Source organism: Schistocerca serialis, chromosome 8, assembly GCF_023864345.2.
Source record: "Schistocerca serialis cubense isolate TAMUIC-IGC-003099 chromosome 8, iqSchSeri2.2, whole genome shotgun sequence".
NCBI classification, from domain to species: domain Eukaryota; kingdom Metazoa; phylum Arthropoda; class Insecta; order Orthoptera; family Acrididae; genus Schistocerca; species Schistocerca serialis.
In genome coordinates, this window is record NC_064645.1 from 200,758,384 (window position 1) to 200,778,687 (window position 20,304).

The 20,304-nt window shown below is 39.0% G+C and overlaps 1 protein-coding gene across 1 annotated transcript in view; it reads right to left on the minus strand.

Moving 5' to 3' along the window:
• Positions 1-20,304, minus strand: part of LOC126416914 (uncharacterized) — a 306,432-nt gene that overhangs the window by 221,341 nt on the left and 64,787 nt on the right. Inside the window, exon 5 of the mRNA XM_050084797.1 lies at positions 19,844-20,103. Coding sequence (XP_049940754.1) covers positions 19,844-20,103 — 260 coding nt within the window. The remainder of the gene's footprint in view (positions 1-19,843; positions 20,104-20,304) is intronic.

The window sequence follows — 20,304 nt, forward strand, 5'->3', positions numbered from 1 at the left end:
GTAAGTCATATAATACCTTAGATTACTTTTCAACTTGCATAACAGTTTTGTTCATTTCTTCCACACAAGTATATTTTACTGTTATTTTAAAATCAAACGAGACATTTTACTTATAATTCAGAAGAACGTAGTACAAAAAGGGAGAGCTACTTTTTACTTACTGTTCAGAAGGATAATTTTGATTGGCTTTGCTTCTTATTATGTATGAAATAATAAAACTTGTCAAAGGTAGAAATAAGGATTACTGCTAGGTTGTTTTTAAGATACATTTTTAACTCAAAGATTGGAAAAATTAAAAAAGAGATGGGCTGTGCATCTGCCATGACAATGCAGTTTTTCACAGCAGCATTCTTTGATTCTCCATTGTCTGCAGCAATGGCTAATTTCTTTGTGGAGGATTTCAAAGAATACACATTAAATTTAGCTGTTCTTTTGGCTGTCTTGCTCCTTCCATCACCTTCATGACATTTTTATGATCTGGCCAGATGGGGCTAAAGTTCTTCACCTGTTCATTGATAATATCATAACACGGGGTAGCAGGATGGCTGGTTCTCTGCTGAAGATGGATGCAGGTGCAGCAGGAGAGGACAGGTTGTGGACATTGAAGCTACTAGTGTCAATAGTGAGTAAGTGAATATGTTGTTTAGAATCACCCAGTGTGCCAACCTCCAGCGTGGTATGAAAGTAATAATGCTGAGCAAGCACATATGTCATGGTTACTGTGTCAAAATAGGCTCACATTTCCTGGCCCATATTGTGCCACCAGCCTGGTGTTGCTGCTCCACGGTGAATATATCAGACTGCATCATGCCCTGTGGTGCAGGATATGGAAGCCCTTGTTGTTACCTGAGCAGGTTGGGGATGGCTGGACTCTGCACTGTAATGCCAAGATGGAGGTAGAGTGCCTGAATTCTGTGTTTCTCTGTCATTCCTAATGATCTAGAATAGAGGCAATGTCCTGTTTGGTTGTCATAATGGGCTATGAGCAACAGCACAAGGAAGTCAGCCAAGCTGGAGTGGCTTGTTGAAGGCTGGTCCCACAGCATCAGCACTCAGAACAGTCTTACAGAAGAGTCTTACTGCTGCTGATGGGTGCTGATCAGTCTGGAGGATGATCAATGTCTGTTTCCTGGTGCACTGTTCTTGGCTCCGAGCTCTACTACTGTCCATGACAATACAATATTAATAATGCATCCATCCATTAATATTGAGTGAGATGGAGAAAGAGAGAAAATTAGCATTTAGATGTTTTACTTGAACAAATATCAGATGGGCAGCTCAGCGACTCCATTTACCAGAAGCTAATACATATTTTCACTGAGCAAAGCTTTCATTATTCAGCCCAAAATAACACAGCTTTAATCACATTGATACATTGAGCTAAAACTATTTCTGACAACGGTCACTTGCATTTCAATATAAAATACCTGAAAAAGGTGTAACAAATGAAAAGGCTATAGTGAAAAAGACATCAAGTTACCATCTCTAACAAATGGAAACACAAAGATAGTTAAACATCTTAAAATGATCAGCTTAGAACATTTCTTCCTTTCCTTGAATGTACAGTATATAACAACAAATAAAGTAAGGAATCTTCATCCAGTGAAGATTAGAGAGATTGTGCGTGCCGTAAAAGATGGCCTTGGCATCAGTGTTACTGAAATTTATAAAATTTCTTGTGAATATGGTAACAGTTATAGTCTGTACACACAATTTCAGAATACTGCACAGAGCACCAACAATACATTAAGTATCCTGAGTTTGACAGAGCTACTGTTGCTGAACTCAGTCTTATGAACAGACATGCAATTAAGTTTTATGAAATGGAAATCTTGTCTCAAGCTTCTACGTAATAAGACACTATCATAAAGGAAGCTGTTGCAATCAGAATGTGCAACAACTTTAGCTGGAACAGTGGCTATACACTTGTGGTGTGTGGAAGTAGGTGCTTTATGCTGAAAAGATAGAGAGAAATAAACTGAATTATCAACCATCTAATGAAATCTGTATCTTTACCAATGTTTCCCATTGAGATTATACAGGTCAGGATGGTGTCAGCAGCTCAGTTGGGCATCTGGGGGGGTGGCCGGTTTCCAGCATGATAAATGCTAGGATTCAGAGAAACATTGGTTTTATTCCAAAGAACTACCACTAAGGGGTACAATATTTATGGAAACTAGCTACACTGGCTACAGTGACGGAGGGAACCGCACATGGTCCAGGAAGAGCATTTTACCCTCAATAGGACAGATTGGTGGACGCATCCAGAGGGTAAGGAATCTAGCAGGCAAGAGAGTGACCTGCTGCTTAGGATGCTACCTCACTGACCCCCTTGTGTACCTCATGCAATGGAACCTGGTCCAACCATTGGTGGGTTTGTGGCATAAAGTTGGCATCTCCCCCTAAGCAATACCATGGTGGCATCCTTAGCTCTGAGCAATAGCACATGGCATATGGGAACCAGCCACAAGTACTGTGGAGTAGTTTACATAACTGCTCATGGCATTGTCTGAAACTATGTTAAAATGATTGAAGTAAAATACAATAAAAATTTTTTACCATTATTACCCATTACCATGAACAATTCCTTAGCCCTTCCATGAGAGCTGGTGATGGGTCTGTGATTTTTATAATGGTGCTGGTGTTGCTGGCACTAATCATTCTTAATGATTATTATAAAATACACATTATGGGTAGGGGGTATAAATTTGTGATTTTACTTTACAATATCATTATCCTTTCATGTCACTTAAGTCATTAATAATTTGACTGTTAATGCCCTTTTACACACTTTGTGAAACCATCAGAGTTGGTGCAGCAGCCTGGTAGTCGACTGTGTGTATGTAGCCAAGGTGGTGATGGGTGCAGTGAGGACAACCAGCTGGGCTGCAAGTAAGTCAAAGTGTGTGGTTGCCATGGTACCATAATATGGTGCTGGAGTTGAGGTGGCTAGAGGGATGGCTGGCCGAATGAGGGTGTGTCAAGTACCAGTGACTGCAACACTCACAGGTGGGAATCGTATCAATGGAGGCTCACGTGACACACAATAAACAAGGGGTAAATTAAAAGTAAGTGATAGATACAAAGGCAGAATGAGCCTGTAACAGGCATAATTGTCAGCTGAACAAACCAGGTATCAAACATTTTCATTACAAATAGTTAGATCATTTTTACTCCTGGCCTTTGAAAACAATTTTCCCATAAAATTGTTTTTAACTAATTTGTATAAAACATGAGTAGACAGTTACACAAAATTCTATAGCTTAACCTTGTGGGAGGGCCATGCCTGTGAAGTAGTGTGACTCATTAGACATTACTCACAGTACTCACTGTCTGGCTGGGGATCTGCTACAACCTCTGGTAGTGACTTGCAGGATTTGCAATAGCCATATTTATACAAAATCCATAAAATAAAGCCAAGCATTCAGTATCTTATGTTAGTGACATACTTGGTTAATTAATTAGGATACTGTAGATGCCTTTTGGCAAGAACTGAGTAAAGCAAGATGGACCACTGCAAAAAGAGAGGAGCAGTATCTCGGTATAATGTGGCTGGAAAAGAATGTGATAGTCTTGATACTGTCAGAGGGATTAGTCCCAATTTATCCAGCTATCCTCCTCATTGACAGAAGAAAGAAATACATAATAGAGCTGAAAACATGGCAAGAGGATAAGTGATAAAACGAAGAGGGTAAAGATATTAAATGCAACAGCTTGCAGTCATTGGCACCCATTGGCAGTTCTAGCAGAATGGACACACATGCACTGTGCCCCATCGGTAGCACAAATAACCATGTTGCCAGAATCTATCCAAGCCTACATAGTCTACTGCAGAAATCAACTGGTGCCTATCTCACGTCAGTCAACAGATTACACATTTTGGCATTTCCGTTTGCCTAAGGGGTAATGGTGTGACCACTAAGTGAGTTCTTAACAAGTCAGTGTGCCTTATTTTGGTATACATGATAAAGCTTGTGGCATGGCCATTAGTACCAATGAATCTGAATGTATGTTAATGCAGGTAACTACTGCCAGTTCTCATGGGCTAATCTTTTTCTATCTTCTGTTTCACTGGGGATTGCTACTGTACCTAAATTATTGAAGTAACATGAGTCATGGCAAAAACACTGAGGTTGGATTTAGTGTGAAAAGTATTTGTTGCATAAAGTGCACTGTGTACACATCTTTCAATGAGAGAAAATAATTATTTACAATATTTAAAAAAGGAGGTATGTCATCATATTTCAGATGTTTCCCTCAACTGGTATTTTCAAATGAACAAAGTTGCAGTAATATGAGATATCCATATCTGCTACTTCCCAATAGCTCAGTCTGAGCATCCTCTTACTGCACTGTACATTTTTTATACATGATACAATGAAATAAAAATATGCTTCAAAGTGGGGAGGGAAGCTCAAAGTGAGGGAGTAGATTGTCAGATAAAACATAAATACATAATAAAATACAAATAAATGTAGGTGGACCTCCAAAATCTTATGCTAAACACAATAAACATTTTCACCCACATTATTTTAGTAGCTACAGCAGGGGCTGTTGGGATACCTTTCCTCTCATTATCTCTGTTGTCATTTACTTTTGCTTCTAGCTTGGTTTGTTACATGTGAAGGTACTGACCAATGTGTGCCTAACTGTTCTCCCTATATCTTACAGTGCATCATGAATTCCAATATTAGTTCTACTTGTTAATAAGACGTGATCTTCTTACTAATTCTTCACTCTCCCAAATGCTTTAATACTGGTATGATATATTCATTAATGATATTGTATTATTAAGCATTTTGTTTCTATGTGTCTATAATCTTTATTAGCACTGTTGGCCTTTGCAGTGATTTATTCAAACTACCTGCAATATTCTATGAATCGTTGTGCTGCACTGAAGATTGTTGCAGATAGTGGCAGTTGATTTCCCAGTGACAAACTTACCTTGAAGTCTGAAAGTTGCAAGTCATCATGGTAAATCATAGAAAGTAGCTTAAATGTGTTTTTTTTTTTCATACTACTCCACATAGTTTCCAGTAAATGAAAATAACTGATTCATCTCGAAATGGTCATTTCATGTTCCCATGTATCATTTGTTCATGTGTAGTTACAATCACAGTACTTCAAAACTAAAAGTTGTGTGTTTTGGACACAAGCTTGGAGCTTGTAGATGATGTCTTGACAAATAACAGATGGCCCCTTTGAGGAGAAAGAGCTTGGGACTGAATGGCCATGAAACTCCATCCAGTATTACAGTGTCGTAAGATAATAATTTGTAGCAATAATTTTTATATCTGTTTTGCAAGGGCATGAATAGCTGTGTTTGATAAAATAAATGCAGTGTTTTTAATGTGCAAAGGGGAGATAATGGGTGTATTCCAAAGTTTCCTCACTGTGTTATGTAAAGGTGCTGGATGCTGCAGCTAAGTGAGGCTTGCCACAGTTGCTGTGGCATTATACCAGCGGTATGTGTTGTAGTCAGCAGGAACTGGTACCATTTCGGTAGCCAGTATACCTCCAGAGCATGAGCGGATCACTTGGCACCACTGTGATGACCAACATTCACGCAGCTAAGAAATGCTGGAAACTGTATCTGGCTCACTGGTGCAGTGGTAGGATCAATACTCATTTGGAATACTCAACAGTCTTCTGTTATCATTACATATGCAAAACTCATAGTTTACTTCAATTATTTTTTGTGACTTAAAACTGGAAATACTGCAGATTGACGAGCTGGTTGCACTTAGATGCTGAGATCCTTATACTGGAATTGCTGCTACAAAACAAATGGTAGTTCTCACCCTAATCTGAGTGAAGCATTCCTAGATATGATCAATAATGGGTATTACTTACATTGTATTTTCAATATAACTTCACAGTATTTGTATTCTAATGTACAATTTCTGCTTGCTTTGAAATCTCTTCTAGGAGTAGTTTATTTGGGCAGTATTTGACTATACTGGAGTATTATATTGTCTCTCTCTCTCATGTAACAAGTATTTCCATGAAAATGCATATCGTAGCAATCTCTTGCTAAAATATGAATCTCCATTAATCACTCCTGCTACAGTGACAGATAGGATGGCCAAATATGCCAGAAACTGTTAATTGAAATTCCCAATAGGACTGGTATACTTGTGTTTATTCAAAACTATGTCGATTATGGTTTTACTTATTCAATCTATTAACCATTTGTGAGGCCTTTTGCAACATTTTGCATCTACTTGACTTATAGTGACATTATGCAGATTGATACTTTTTCCTAGAGGCCTTGTGGAGGTCTTTTGTCTCCCTGGACCTACATTAATTAAAGTTAAGCAATGCATTGTAGTGTTTGTAACTACTTATTCTCTTTAGTCTTTGTGTTTCTGACCAAATGTATGTAGAAGGCAATGCCTAACTTACATAACTTGTGACTGCTGTATCGCAAACTTACTCATACTTTCACATTTTCCCGTAACTGGCGGGAATTTGCCACAACTGAAAGAGCATTTACTAATTAGCTCACTTATTATCATTTACTTCTCATGACTTGAATCTTATCATTTTCCTCTGCTCTAGCTGCTGATGCTTAAAACTATGGCTTATAACATAACATGACACAACTAGAAGCATAAAAGAGCATATGCAGCCTTTCAACGCTAACATAACATGACACAACTAGAAGTGTAAAAGAGCATAAGCAACCCTTCAAACCTTTTTTTTTTTTTTTTTAGTGAAACAGAAACAGATACAAACAAAACAAATAGTTAAATGATTCATATCTTTCTTGTCCTATTTTGATACATTTTTATCACTACATCTTTCTCATTTAGTCCCTGAACCTCAGTGCTTAAAGATGCTTGTTTCTTAAAGCATACTGAGGACATGATGGTAATACCCTTTCTTTCTTCGTTTTCTGCTTTGTCAAGGTGACCCTTTCTCCATGAGTGTGACTTTAAGGGTAGAATCAGGTGGTGCTGCTTGAGGTGGGACAACTAGGTTGTGATATGGCTTCAGCTGATCAAAATGTACTACTGTAGAACAATCAGAAAACTGAATTTTGGCATTCACTGGGAAGATGATCTGTAATAGAGAGTAGGGGCCGTCATACCAAGGAGTGAGCTCAATTCATCGCTTTTTTCCGATGCGATTTCAGAACAATACTGAATCATCGGATTTATATTAATGGAGTGTAGTGCCTTTGTTGCTATGTTCTTGCTACTTTTGTGTGGCTTTTAAATTACTATATTTAACTTGTTCCCGTATGGCTTTGAGATGATGGGCTAGTCTTGTCACTTCATCTATACTGACATCAGGGGGCAGTTTGTCAACCTCAAAAGGTGAATTCAAGGGTCCGACATAGACTGCTTCATATGGTAAGTATCCTGTTGCCTGATGGAAGTAACTATTGTAAGCTGAGGCAACAAATTATACATATCTGTCCCACACTAAATGGATCTTCTCTACATAATTCGAAAGCATTCACACAATAGATTTGTGCACGTACTCCAGGTGCCTGCTGGCTTTAAGTTGAAAGGGTGTAGTTCACCATTTTTTGATTTGTAACATTTTGTAAACCTGTACAAACAAAACTAACATGAAATTTGAACCTTGGTCAGTAAGTACTGTGTTGGGGCTGCCAAACAGCAAGACCAAGTGACTGACAAATGTGCACATGACTGTATCTGCAAGTAGTACAAAAATTAGGCACCTGGAAAATTGATCAAGGATTGAAACTATATATTTATTACTCTGATTACTTTGAGGAAGTATATCTAAGAAATCTAAGGCCACATTCTGGCAATGCTTGTAAAGGAAATTTGATTCTTAGTGGAGGCACCCTTCATGCACAAGGCAGATATCCATTTGTTGGCCTCTCCACCAATATCACGAGGCTATTCTAGCATTTTGGCTCTTCTCCCATTATGACAGGCCTGTAGGCTGTCATGACATTGTGCCATAACATACTGTTGCAATTCTTTAGGTATTGCTATCCTGATCCCCAGTGGGGTTTTGAGGTGTAGTATACCCTCTCCTGTGACAAAATCTGTGATTGTAGCATACTGATAGCATTCTACGTCTCTCTTCTGTGCCGCTTTCAATTCATTGATTGAAATAACACCTGTTTCAACAACTCTAACTTTTCTGCTTAGGCCATCAGCACTGCTGTGCAGTCAGCCAGGCTTAGCCAAACTGTGTAACCATATTCTGATAATTTTAATGCCCACCTAGCAAAGTAACTACTTAACTCTAAGCTTAACATTCATACTAAGGCAGCATGTTTTGTAACTGCAGTGAACTGGCATTCACACAAGTAACACTTACAAGTAATTTACTCTAAACTTGAGAGCAGACAATGTCTTCTCAGTAGTACTTTAACTAATTTCTGCTGAATTCATTTGTCTGGAAATGTAACCAATGGTCTTTCCCCACTATTATATTCCTGACTTGAAACAGCTCTGACAGCATAGTATGATGGAAAGAACAAAAGGTTTTTCAAAATATACCAGTAAGGGTGAACTAGTCAAAATTTCTTTACTTTTTCTCATTGCTGCCTCACACTTATCTGTTCATTCAAATATGCATCTTTCTTTAGTAATTTTGTTCATTGCTTTGTTATTGTAGCATAATCCTGCACAAAATGCCTATAATTGTTGGCTAAGCCTAGGAAAGATTGTAGCTCTTTAGCATTTCTTTGGGTTGGAAAACTATTCACTGCTTCAGTTAGCCTAGGATCTGGCTTAGCTCCACCTAAACTAATGATACGCCCCAGTACTGAACCTGTGACTGTGCAAAAGAACATTTCTCTAGTTTTAAACTCAAACGTGCACTTTGAAATTTAGGCTATACATTTCTTAATCTTTCAGCATGGTCTTCAATTGTTTTTGCTAAAGTTATGATGTTGTTGAGATACACAAGACACATAGTAGGCTTTAAATCTCTCAATAACATGTCGGGAAATCTTTGAAATGTGGCGGGCACATTTCTTACACATGCAAAAATTCATACAGTCCAGATGGAATAACAAAAACAGTTTTAGGTCTATCTTGTGGAGCAATCAGAATCTGATGAATTCAGTATGAATGTTCAGGGTGGTAAAATATCTGCAATTTCCCAACCTATCTAAGGTCTCACCGTATTTGTAACCTGTTCCCTTTTACTTTGAGTCTACTTAGACCTATTTTAACATGGATTTGCACCCTATCAAGAGTGTCATTCTGGGCAAGCAGGTTGACCAGAAAGTCTGATCTCAGTGGTACCCAGACTTTGACTTCAATTCAGAGTACTTTTTCTGTTCCACTGCTAACTGGGACAGATGTGATAGTTTTCAATGCCCATGTGCATGGTTCAGTTGGAGCTTGTGAAGTACGCCTCCCTTCACAGGTTCCTCACAAATGAGATGCATGCTCACTGTCTGGACAGTGTTCTGTATCACTGAAATCAACAGTGCACATCCTATTATCTATCAGAGCTTGATACTGTGTTAGGAAATCATTCCCCAGGATTATATAAAAATCCTGTCTGCATTTCCTCACCACACCCATGTCAAATACATATTTCTTTCTTTCTATGTGCAGGTCTCTCCTCCCAATCCACTTGTATTATAGCACAGTGGCTTAGTTGCATGCTTATCACTGTGCGAAATAAACAGACCACTAATCCGGGTTCCTGTGCCTACCAAAATATTTATGGTCATCCTTCTGAGCTTGCCTGTTATAACTAAGTTAGGCACCTCAGTGGTTTGACCCCACTGTAAGGGGTTCACAGTTTTCAATGGGTGCAAGGCAGTGAGAAGCGGGGGCAAGGGTAGAGTAGTAGGGTAGGAGGGGCCTGCCCCACTCATTTCCCTTGGAATTGTTCTTCCATTGCAATTTACCCTTCTTTTACTCTTTTGAAGTGCACCTGGTTGTGATGGATTGTTCCACTAACTTTACTGACGTTGATCTTTCTCGTGTCCAACAGTATGACATTTCTCGCAGGAGGAAGCCCTACAGCACTCAATTGTATGATTGGATTTCCTGCACTTTTGACAATAGTGTCATTTACAAACACATGCTGACATTGCTTGTGTGTGCTGATGAGGACACAAATCATCCTGCTTCCTCATGCAATAAAGCTAAGCTGAATGAGATGGGAGAGGAAATTCTCATCTCACTCCCTATGTGTCAGTTAATTCCCCTAATGAAGACATCATTTGCTCACAATTTGGCTTCTTCAATTAGAACTTAATTATGAGTTTGATCTCTACCTAGTGTATAAGACTGATAGGATACTGTTCCGAATCTCTCAGCAAATGCTTCGAAATCTCCACCCGATTTTGGCCTGAGAGTGGGCAATCGGTAACAGTAATAGATGGCTCCTCTGTTACCAGAGTAGTGCTCTGCTAACACTTTCACCAACATTTCAAAGGTTGTGGCATCAGGCAGTACATTCACAGATTCCACATATGTCTGCGTGTCACATGAGAGCTTCAGGAAATGATCTGGCCATGCACAAGTGTGGCCCACATCTATGATATTTTGCAGGAATGTAGTAACACTTTCATTCAGTTTCCCTGCAAACGAGGGGGGAGGGGGGGGGGGGGGGTGAAAGAAATGAAAGCAATAGCCCTAAAAATACTGACATCATCCGATGTATTTATCAGGTTATGACTTACGGGCTTGAGAAGAGCCTGTGTTTGACGGATTTATGACAGAACTGGCTTTGAATGTTACAGCATTTAGCCATTCCTATAGCTGTAACTTTTGCAATGTCAAGGATTCAATTTGTTGAAATAGTAAGTCAAGGCAATCAGGCTCACCATTAGCTGCAGCTGCAGGTTCTCGGGTTGGCTCCGATCATCCTGCTGGCTGGCAGAGGTGTAAGTCAGGCATGATTACAAAATTAGAGGGAGAGACCACAACATATGAAATACAATAACAATACAAGAAATGGGTCTCGCACTATGCTATGTGGCAAGGTTAGTCAGCCTACAAGAGCGCATTTCTGTGACACTCACTCCAAAGTCCTACGTCGGACTTCGGCGGTGCATTGGCCTCACAGTGACATCAGCAGTCATGACATTGGTATCAGTGTTGCTGATGATAAGGTATTGGCAGCCAAGGTAGTGGTGCTGTGTGTGGCTATGAGAAGTGTCTGCCCTGTCACTGTGCTCAGCGGCAGGACATGGTGCAGCAAGGCCCACAGCGACTCTTCTACTGGCAGTGGCTTTCCCCGGAGTGGGATGCAGTGTAGCAGCACATGGCCAGATAGTGCACTTGCATGCTTGATTGGGCCATCACAGCCTAACACATTGTAAGGTGTCCCTGAAGGTGCATCTAGTGCAAACAGCACGAACAGCTAAGTGATGCGCTGCAACTAACTTCTATGCATCGCTGTGGTTGCCAGCACATAGGATCAGCAGGAAAGTATCAATTTGGATCAAACGATGGCAAAAATTCCACTCTCAGACAACAGTTTGCATGGGTCAGTACGGTATCACGAGCTCAGGTGGGCATCCAGGGAGGTTCTTCTTGCACGTAAAATGAGAAATGCTAGGTTACAGTGAAACATGGGTTTTATTAACAAGAACTAAGCCTTTGCCTTCCCAACCCTCTTGCATACCTAACTTGATGGCACCCAGTCCCCCCATTGACAGGTTTGTGGCAGAAAGTTGGCATCTCCTACTCAGCAGTACTGTGGTGGCATCCCTGGCTCAGTGTAACAGTGTGTGGGAGCCAGCCACAAATACTACAGAGTAGTTTATGTAACTGTTCATGCCACTGCCTAAGCATAAGTTAAAATGATGGAAAAAGAATACAATAAAAAGTTTTTACCAGTATTACCTGTGACCACAAACAAGATAATCTCTTTTAGCGCATGGAAGATCTGTAGATCTGTGACTTCATGGTGCCCCCATGACATATTTGGCCAACTAAGTACAGTATCACACAGCCTACAATTAACTGTTGACAGGTGTTGTTGAAATATTGATATTACATACAAATTGGATGCAGCAAGAACTTCATGAGATATTTATCCAAGGTATTTGCTAATTTGATTCTAGTGTGCAATGATCACACCCCAACAATGGCATTCTGTATTTTTACACCATTATTAATATTTACAGAAAATAATGAATCATGTGAATTCTTTAATTCAACACTATATGGACAGTATTCAATTAACTTATTTATTACACATATGCGCTTGGTCAATTTTTTGCCAAGTAATTTGCTGTAACATCCCATTTCATTGAGGAAACCCACAGGGCTACCACATGTTTTTGTGGGCATCACAAACAGTCAATGCCAACGCATCTGTTCCCAGTTGTAGTTACAATCAGTGTGCTCTCTGCCCCAACAATAATGCTGCTTGCCACATTTTGCCTCTACAGCAGTGTTTAAGGGACTCAGTGCAGCACCTCACAAAGGCTAGCCAATTCAAGCCGGGATGGTCATCAAAGGACTCAGCCACCAGAGAGTGGCACCACTGCACCCAGAATGAATATGCTGCACATGATGTTCACACTGGCACCTAACTAGCACCTATGTCGCTGTGTGAAATTACTGCCACGTACTTACACTGATATTGACAGCTGCTCAAGCATATCATTGCTCACAGTGTACCATCTAACTGCATACATAGCTAATTACACTGTTACTTTGGATTACTCTGTCAGTTTTGTTCTTTGGAACTGTTCATTACACTTGTGATAGTTTGCACCATACTTTGAGTTGTGAAATACAAGCGCTGTTCAAAAAGTATGAGACTTTATTTTTATTGTTGAAACTAACAATGGTTATTGTTAGCACTACCAACCTCTATTTGAAGGTCTTACTTGTTATTCTATTGCATTTGTTCTTCTTACCACTTACTGGAAAATGTTGTAATTAAGTTTGTTTGTTTAAAATTGTTTACATTTTCTGGGCCCAGTACCTTCTCATTCCTCCAACCTGCTCCCTGGCTTATGGCACCAAGTTCCATTTAATCCATGACCACAGGCCCTGCCACTAAGCTACTCAGTTGAACAGCCCACTGACTCCAGTGCTGGGCACTTTTCCTCAGCAGATACAACTATGAGATATATTTCCGGAACAGTACTTAACACACCAACAATGACACCCTGTCATGCTTCCTGTCGGGCACTGATCCAATGTTCGATGAGGAAGAGATCCTTTGTTTCCATTTAGATGATCACTTTCCCATCACCACATCCCTTATCACCAGCACCAAGGACACCAACACAACATTACAGGAAGTGCATTAACACTTCCTGCAGGGATGGCCAGACCAACTTCCAAGCAGGAATTTAGCTCCCTACAGAACTATTTTCACCTCCATCATAAGATCATTCTAGTGGCTGGCATCACCTCTAGCCTAACTGTCACAGTACTTGCAGTGGATGCAGATGCACTTTGGAATTCCTGTGTAATGGTCTAGATATATGTCTGCCTATTGCACATTATGACCCTCTTCAATTGTTAGCGGTCTGTCAGTCAACAGACAAAGTCGGCCTGTACACTTCTGTGCTGTACATGTCCCTTCACATTTCCACTTCACTATCACATCAGAAACAGTGGACCTAGGGATGTTTAGGAGTGTGGAAATCTCACGTATAGATGTATGACAGAAGTGACACGCAATCAACTGACTATGTTCAAAGTCCGTGAGTTCCACAGAGCACCCCATTCTGTCTCTCACGATATCTAATGACTACTGAGGTTGCTGATATGGAGTACCTGGCAGTAGGTGGCAGCACAATGCACCTAATAAAAAAAATATGTTTTTGGGGGTGTCTGGATACTTTTGATCACAGAGTGTAGATGTAGATTAAATAATTTAACCAAAGAAGATAGAGAAACATGATGAGCTCAGTTACTTACACCAGATGGCTATTACAAAAATTCATTCACAGCACTGTTGCAGAAGATCTCCAATTCAATCAATGGACATATCATCTGCATTTACTACTATTGTAGAAATAAGAGGGTGATCTTATGTGTCATTAATATACGTAACAAATAGGACTGCCTGTACTGCAGAACCCTGAGACACATCAGCTTTGATTAGTGGCTTAGATCTATATAAAGCATTCACTCTTTTTTAACTACAAATTGTTTTCTATTAATGATGTAAGACTTCACTGAGTCATAGGCAGTGCAACTAATTATAATATTCCATAAATATTTTTAATGACGTTTTAACACTGGCACAGTCAAAGGCTGTTTCAAGATTGAAGTCTACATTTGTGCTTTTAATAAATTTTATTTTGAGCACTATCATAGACATTCAAAAATTTTGGTATTCATGTATTTATTTATGACTGGAATACTTAGCTTAACTTTTCTTCCTAAATACATTACTCATCCTTCCTCAGTATAACACATCTTTCTATTAACTGGATATATGTCTTGAAGTTTATATTTTATTTCAATTGCACTTTTATTGCACTTACATAAGTTACATCTAAACTATGTACAATTTGACACATCCTATATCATTTTGATTCATTTGTTACATGGATTTATGGAACACAAAATAAACAAATATAATAAAAATAAACAAAGGGCAAGTTTCTGGTTACTTAATACCAATTATCCCTTCTTCAAATAACTGTGTAGCTGCTACATTGTTTGTTTTTTTTTTTCTTTTTTTTTTTTTTTCCACCACAACTCCATTCATAACAACATTTCACAATGGAAATAGAGGAAGATGGTTGTCTACCTTTCTTGCATGTCTAGACTCTGAATGTGGCACTCCAGCAGGGATATAAGACTTCCTCAAATGCTGCCCTGAAATGAAATCCTCCCCACTCCACCAAGAGTGTCTTTCTGCCATCCATCTAACCTTCGTAACCTCTTGGTTCATCCCTATGAAATCCCCAAACCACCTTCCCTACCCTCTGGCTCCCACCCTTGTAACTGCCCCTGGTGTAAAACCTGTCTCATGCACCCTCCCACCACCACCTACTCCAGTCCTGTAACCCGGAAGGTGTACACGATCAAAGGCAGAGCCATGTGTGAAAGCACCGACGTGATTTACCAACTGACCTGCCTACACTGTGAAGCTTTCTATGTGGGAATGACCAGCAACAAACTGTCCATTCACATGAATGGACACAGGCAGACAGTGTTTGTTGGTAATGAGGATCACCCTGTGGCTAAACATGCCTTGGTGCACGGCCAGCACATCTTGGCACAGTGTTACACCGTCTGGGTTATCTGGATACTTCCCACTAACACCAACCTGTCAGAACTCTGGAGATGGGAACTTTCCCTTCAGTATATCCTCTCTTCCCGTTACGCACCAGGCCTCAACCTCCGCTAATTTCTAGTTGCCGCCACTCATACCTCACCTGTCATTCACCAACATCTTTGCCTCTGTACTTCCGCCTTGACTGACATCTCTGCTCAAACTCTTTGCCTTTACAAATGTCTGCTTGTGTCTGTATATGTGCGGATGGATATGTGTGTGTGTGTGTGCGAGTGTATACCTGTCCCTTTTCCCCCTAACGTAAGTCTTTCCGCTCCCGGGATTTGAATGACTCCTTACCCTCTCCCTTAAAACCCACATCCTTTCATCTTTCCCTCTTTCCTGATGAAGCAACTGTTGGTTGTGAAAGCTTGAATTTTGTGTGTGTGTTTGGGTTTGTTTGTGTGTCTATCAACATGCCAACGCTTTCGTTTGGTAAGTTACATCATGTTTGTTTTTAGATATAACATAAAGTAAACATTTTAAAATGATCTGGAGTGCTTTTTTCTTCTAATCTCATTGGACATATCAATGGATGATGCCACACTGTTGAGACACTTCATTACACCTACATACAAATGAGCTGCCATGAACAGTGAGTACAGAATCTCTAAGTGACATGTCACGTGGGTCAACCAAGTGGCTGTGAGCTTACCTGCACTTCTGTTTGAAAGCTAATGTATTCCTTTCCATGTGACTGAAATATTGGCTATGACTCTGCACTATACTGATTATTCTTTGGGTTGTTTGAGCTATAACTGTGTCTGCTTGGGATCTGAGTAAAGTGACATTTGACCTACCACTATTAAGTTCTACTTTGGTGGACTGTGAAACCATTTGGTCAAGTAATTGATTTCTGCCTTGTCTACATGTAGTTTCCACAATCATAATTCAAGCAGAGATAATTCTGATTATTTTCATTGTAGTCATGGAAACTTTAATGAACTATTCATCATCGATATTATGGTTCAGTGTATTCAACAAAGTATTAATGAATGACATCTGTGATATAAACTGGAGACTATAAACAAAATAGCATTTCACTTAAAACTTCTAGGTTAATAGGCCATGGTCAATGTATAAAACTTTCTCCTAACTTTTCCTCTTTGACTGTGGGAGACATCTTCAGAGGTGAAATGGTGAACTGAAATCACAACTCAAGGGGGCACCAAATATATGGGTAGTATAGAGGGCACCACAGTCTATCACATGATGTTGGCTACAAGATTATGTCTGGTAATACAAACATTCTCAACTGAAAGTAATTGATGGTCATTCTACTGTTGCAATGTTGACACCCAAATTCTATCTAATTTCTGTTAAAATTATTATGGTCTTATAAATCTCAATAGCCTTTCTATACACACATGCATGATAATGCAATGTTTTCAATATGATAATAATCTCTCATGAATTTTATTTCATGATCACCCTCTTGGTAAAGATGTTCCAGTAGATACGATTTATTTGCATCGCCCAGGTGGCAATTCCTCTTGTGTTCAACCAGACAGATGATAACACTTCATTATTTTCAATCAGGAATGTTTGCTTTACCAGAGATAATCTCATAGCCAATGTCACATGATGGACTGTGGTGGCCTCTACACTGATCATATATTCAGTGCTCTCTTGAGTTCTGGTTGCAGTTTGCCACTTTACCTCTGCAGATGTCTTCCGCAGTCAGAGAGGAAATTCTAGGAGAAAGTTTTATACATCAATCATGGTCTACTAGCCCAGAAGTTTTAAGTGATGTCAGTACCAGCCATGGAAGCTTACAATGTATGATCAAAATAGGATTTTCAAACCTAATTTTGCAAAGTTTGAAATTAGTGAGTACTACCAATTCTGACTTATGGCATAAGTGAAATGGTTCAAAAGCTGGAGATTCCTCACTGAGAAACAATCAGAAATGTGATTTGGGCATTATTAGAAAAAACAGTAAAGCTAACAAAAGAATCAGGGGAAAAACTGGAGTGAAAGACTTAATTATGACTTGGAGATGGGCAGGAGAATGGATCCTAGATGTGCAAAGGAAGTTTTTTGCTGGATACTAACTGAGTAAAAAAAAAAAACTAAGAGGATAATGAAGGATGGGTAAAAAACATTAGAAAACAAGTAGGATCAGCTGAGATGGATATTGCTGAAGAGTATAAAGAATGTAACAGTCTACTGGAAGCATTTATAGAGTAGCTAATCTGAAATGGGTGATGATGGTGGTGGTGATGATGATGAACTCAATACATAATAAAATTACTTTGGTTGAAACCTTGTGTTAGTATTAAGTTTTTCAATCCCTTATGTTCAACACATAATCTAGAAAACAGCATACAAACAACAAGTTAAAAATTTCACAGGTGAGCAAGATGTGGGGCTTCAGGGGCTAAAGCAAGAGTCATCCACACAAATATTATAAATGAAAAAGTGTATTTGTCAGTTATCTTTGACAACTAAACTGCTCAACTGATTTCGATGAAATTTAGTATGGAGGTAGACTGAACCCTGAGGAAGAACAAAGGCTGCTTTTGAAAGTGTGTAGTGATGTGGACTGACAAGGCAGCCAGTCCACAGTGACGGGTAGCCGAAAGAAAGGCACGCGTACACACACACGCCGACGGGCATCAAGTACTGGAACAGGCTACGTAATTAATACTATGAAGAAAAGTACATAGCTGGATTAATACTTATCTTTAATCAATCATTGTGGTACATCGCTCTTGACTATACACAGGAGACTTTAATTACAATCACTGTAAGGCTAATGGCGCCTTGCTAGTTCGTAGCCATTAACTTAGCTGAAGGCTATTCTGTCTCTCGGCTAATGAGAGAGAAAGGCTTCGTACATCTAGTCGCTAGCTAGGTCGTCCGTACAACTGGGACGAGTGCTTGTTCGTATCACGAGACCTGCCTTGTGGTGGCGCTAGGTCTGCGATCACACAGTGGCGACACGCGGGTCCGACATGAACTAAATGGACCGCGGCCGATTTAATCTACCACCTAGCAAGTGTGGTGTCTGGCGGTGACACCACATGTAGTGTGAGATATTTATTGATTTTAAGAATGTCAAGTGAATTAGGGAAAAATATTTACTCTTTGAAAAAGCTATTTACTCTTTGACTTTTGAAATATATCATATTTTGAAAATGCTTTTATTGGTTGATATTTTCTACATAATACAATTCAGTGTAATTAATACAATGACTATACAATCCTGAACATGTCTAATCCATTCTTCCATGATAATATCATTAAATGTGAAAGTAACTCTGTTACATTTTCATGATTAAACCACTGAGCCAGTTTTGAAGAAATTTTGTATGGAGGTATATTGACCTTACTTTACATAGTCTACTTTAGGATCGAGGTGTGGTTTGGGGGCATGGGGGGTGGGGTGGAGGGGAGAGGAGAATCATCCACTAAGAGGAACACTGAATGGAATGGAACATCTTTTTTATCAGTTAACATAAAGCATTATAAAATTTGTTGTATAACGTACACGTTTTAGAATGTATAGCTACTTCAATATTACCATGCATAGATGAATGGTCCTGCCTACACTCAGCAGTGATGCTGCATGTACTGCTGCACTGTGTGTTGTAGGAGTGGGGCTTCACATCACAAACTATGGTTACCCATACATACAGAAATGTGACAGCAGCTGATGTTATCGCATGTACAACAGGTTACACACTCACAATCACTCATCTTAGTGCAATTATTGACATGCAAGGACAGCCATGGGTAACAGCTAGTATTTTGTAAGTTCATCATAAAGATAATTTATTAAAGATACATTTAAACCTTGAAATAGTGGACACCATTATAAGTATAATAGTAAGTGAAAAAAGGGCTTTTAGGATTACTAAGATGCAACTAAATGTGTAAAACTGGTCTACATAAATTTAGTTTTTTATAAATGTATGAATTACATTTGTTTTTATCTTCATCTATTAATTTCTCCATCACTAATTTCTATTATTAGTGATGTCAGATAATTGTGTGGTAGAATTACATTATGAAATAACATGGGTATAATACGTAGTGAGTGCAGTGACTAAGAGCGAGAAATAAACTATCCATCTAGCAATAGCCTTTTACATATTTAAACAGCCTATTTACAAAACTATTGTGCACTATAGATAAACTGAATGAGGTAACCCTGTTTTAAACTGACAGGCCTTATATTTGGAAGGGTGGAGGGTCCAGCCTCCGTCCTGCCATCCTGACTCAGGTTTTCCATGGTTTTCCTAAATAATTTCAGGCAAATGCCAGGATGGTTCCTACATTAAGGCTGCACCTGATTGCCCATCCCATCCTTGTCAGATCAGACCTATAAATATGTAAATACCTGTACTTGTGAATTATGATATTTTTGTTGTTCTTAAATTTCAATACCATTCTTTCTGCCATCTTCCATCTACAGCATCTAGTTCTTATAATCTGATCAATGGTAACAAACTTTACATAACAAGTATTTGATGGATTTGTGATGCTCACATTCTTACTTTCCTTATAAAAATGCTCTCTAGTTGAAGAAATATTTTTGTCCCACTAAACAAGTATCACTTACATTAACAAAGTGATGAAATAGTATGTAACAGACATGAATTGGATATTGCTTGGTAACTACCTCTAATCCTTTAGTAAAGCCAGAACTGTCCTTAGATATGGTGAGTTCAACAGCACCAAATTTACTCAGCTCTTGAGCTGCTCCAGGAATTGAAAATGGTGAAAAGAGTATTTTGGCAGTGGCTCTTGACCAGGAGGCAGCATCCCACAGACGTATTCCAAATGTTAGATTGACAGTTTTCAATGGCAATGTCTTATTTGGCTGAGAAAGATCTGTGAACTGAGTGAACTCATTTGTTTCAGCTGTGAATTCCAACCAATCTGAAACAAATAGTATTAAAAAATTGTTTGTAGAAACATTTAGTCTATAAACCCTCCAGTAAAAGAATTAAATATGGATGAAGTTTCTACTAAAATATTATAAAAAATTGAATCATTTGAAACATGTTGTACACTAAAACTTCAGTATGATTACAAAATAATTATGTATAATGTAAATGGATAAATAAAAAAATCTACTCA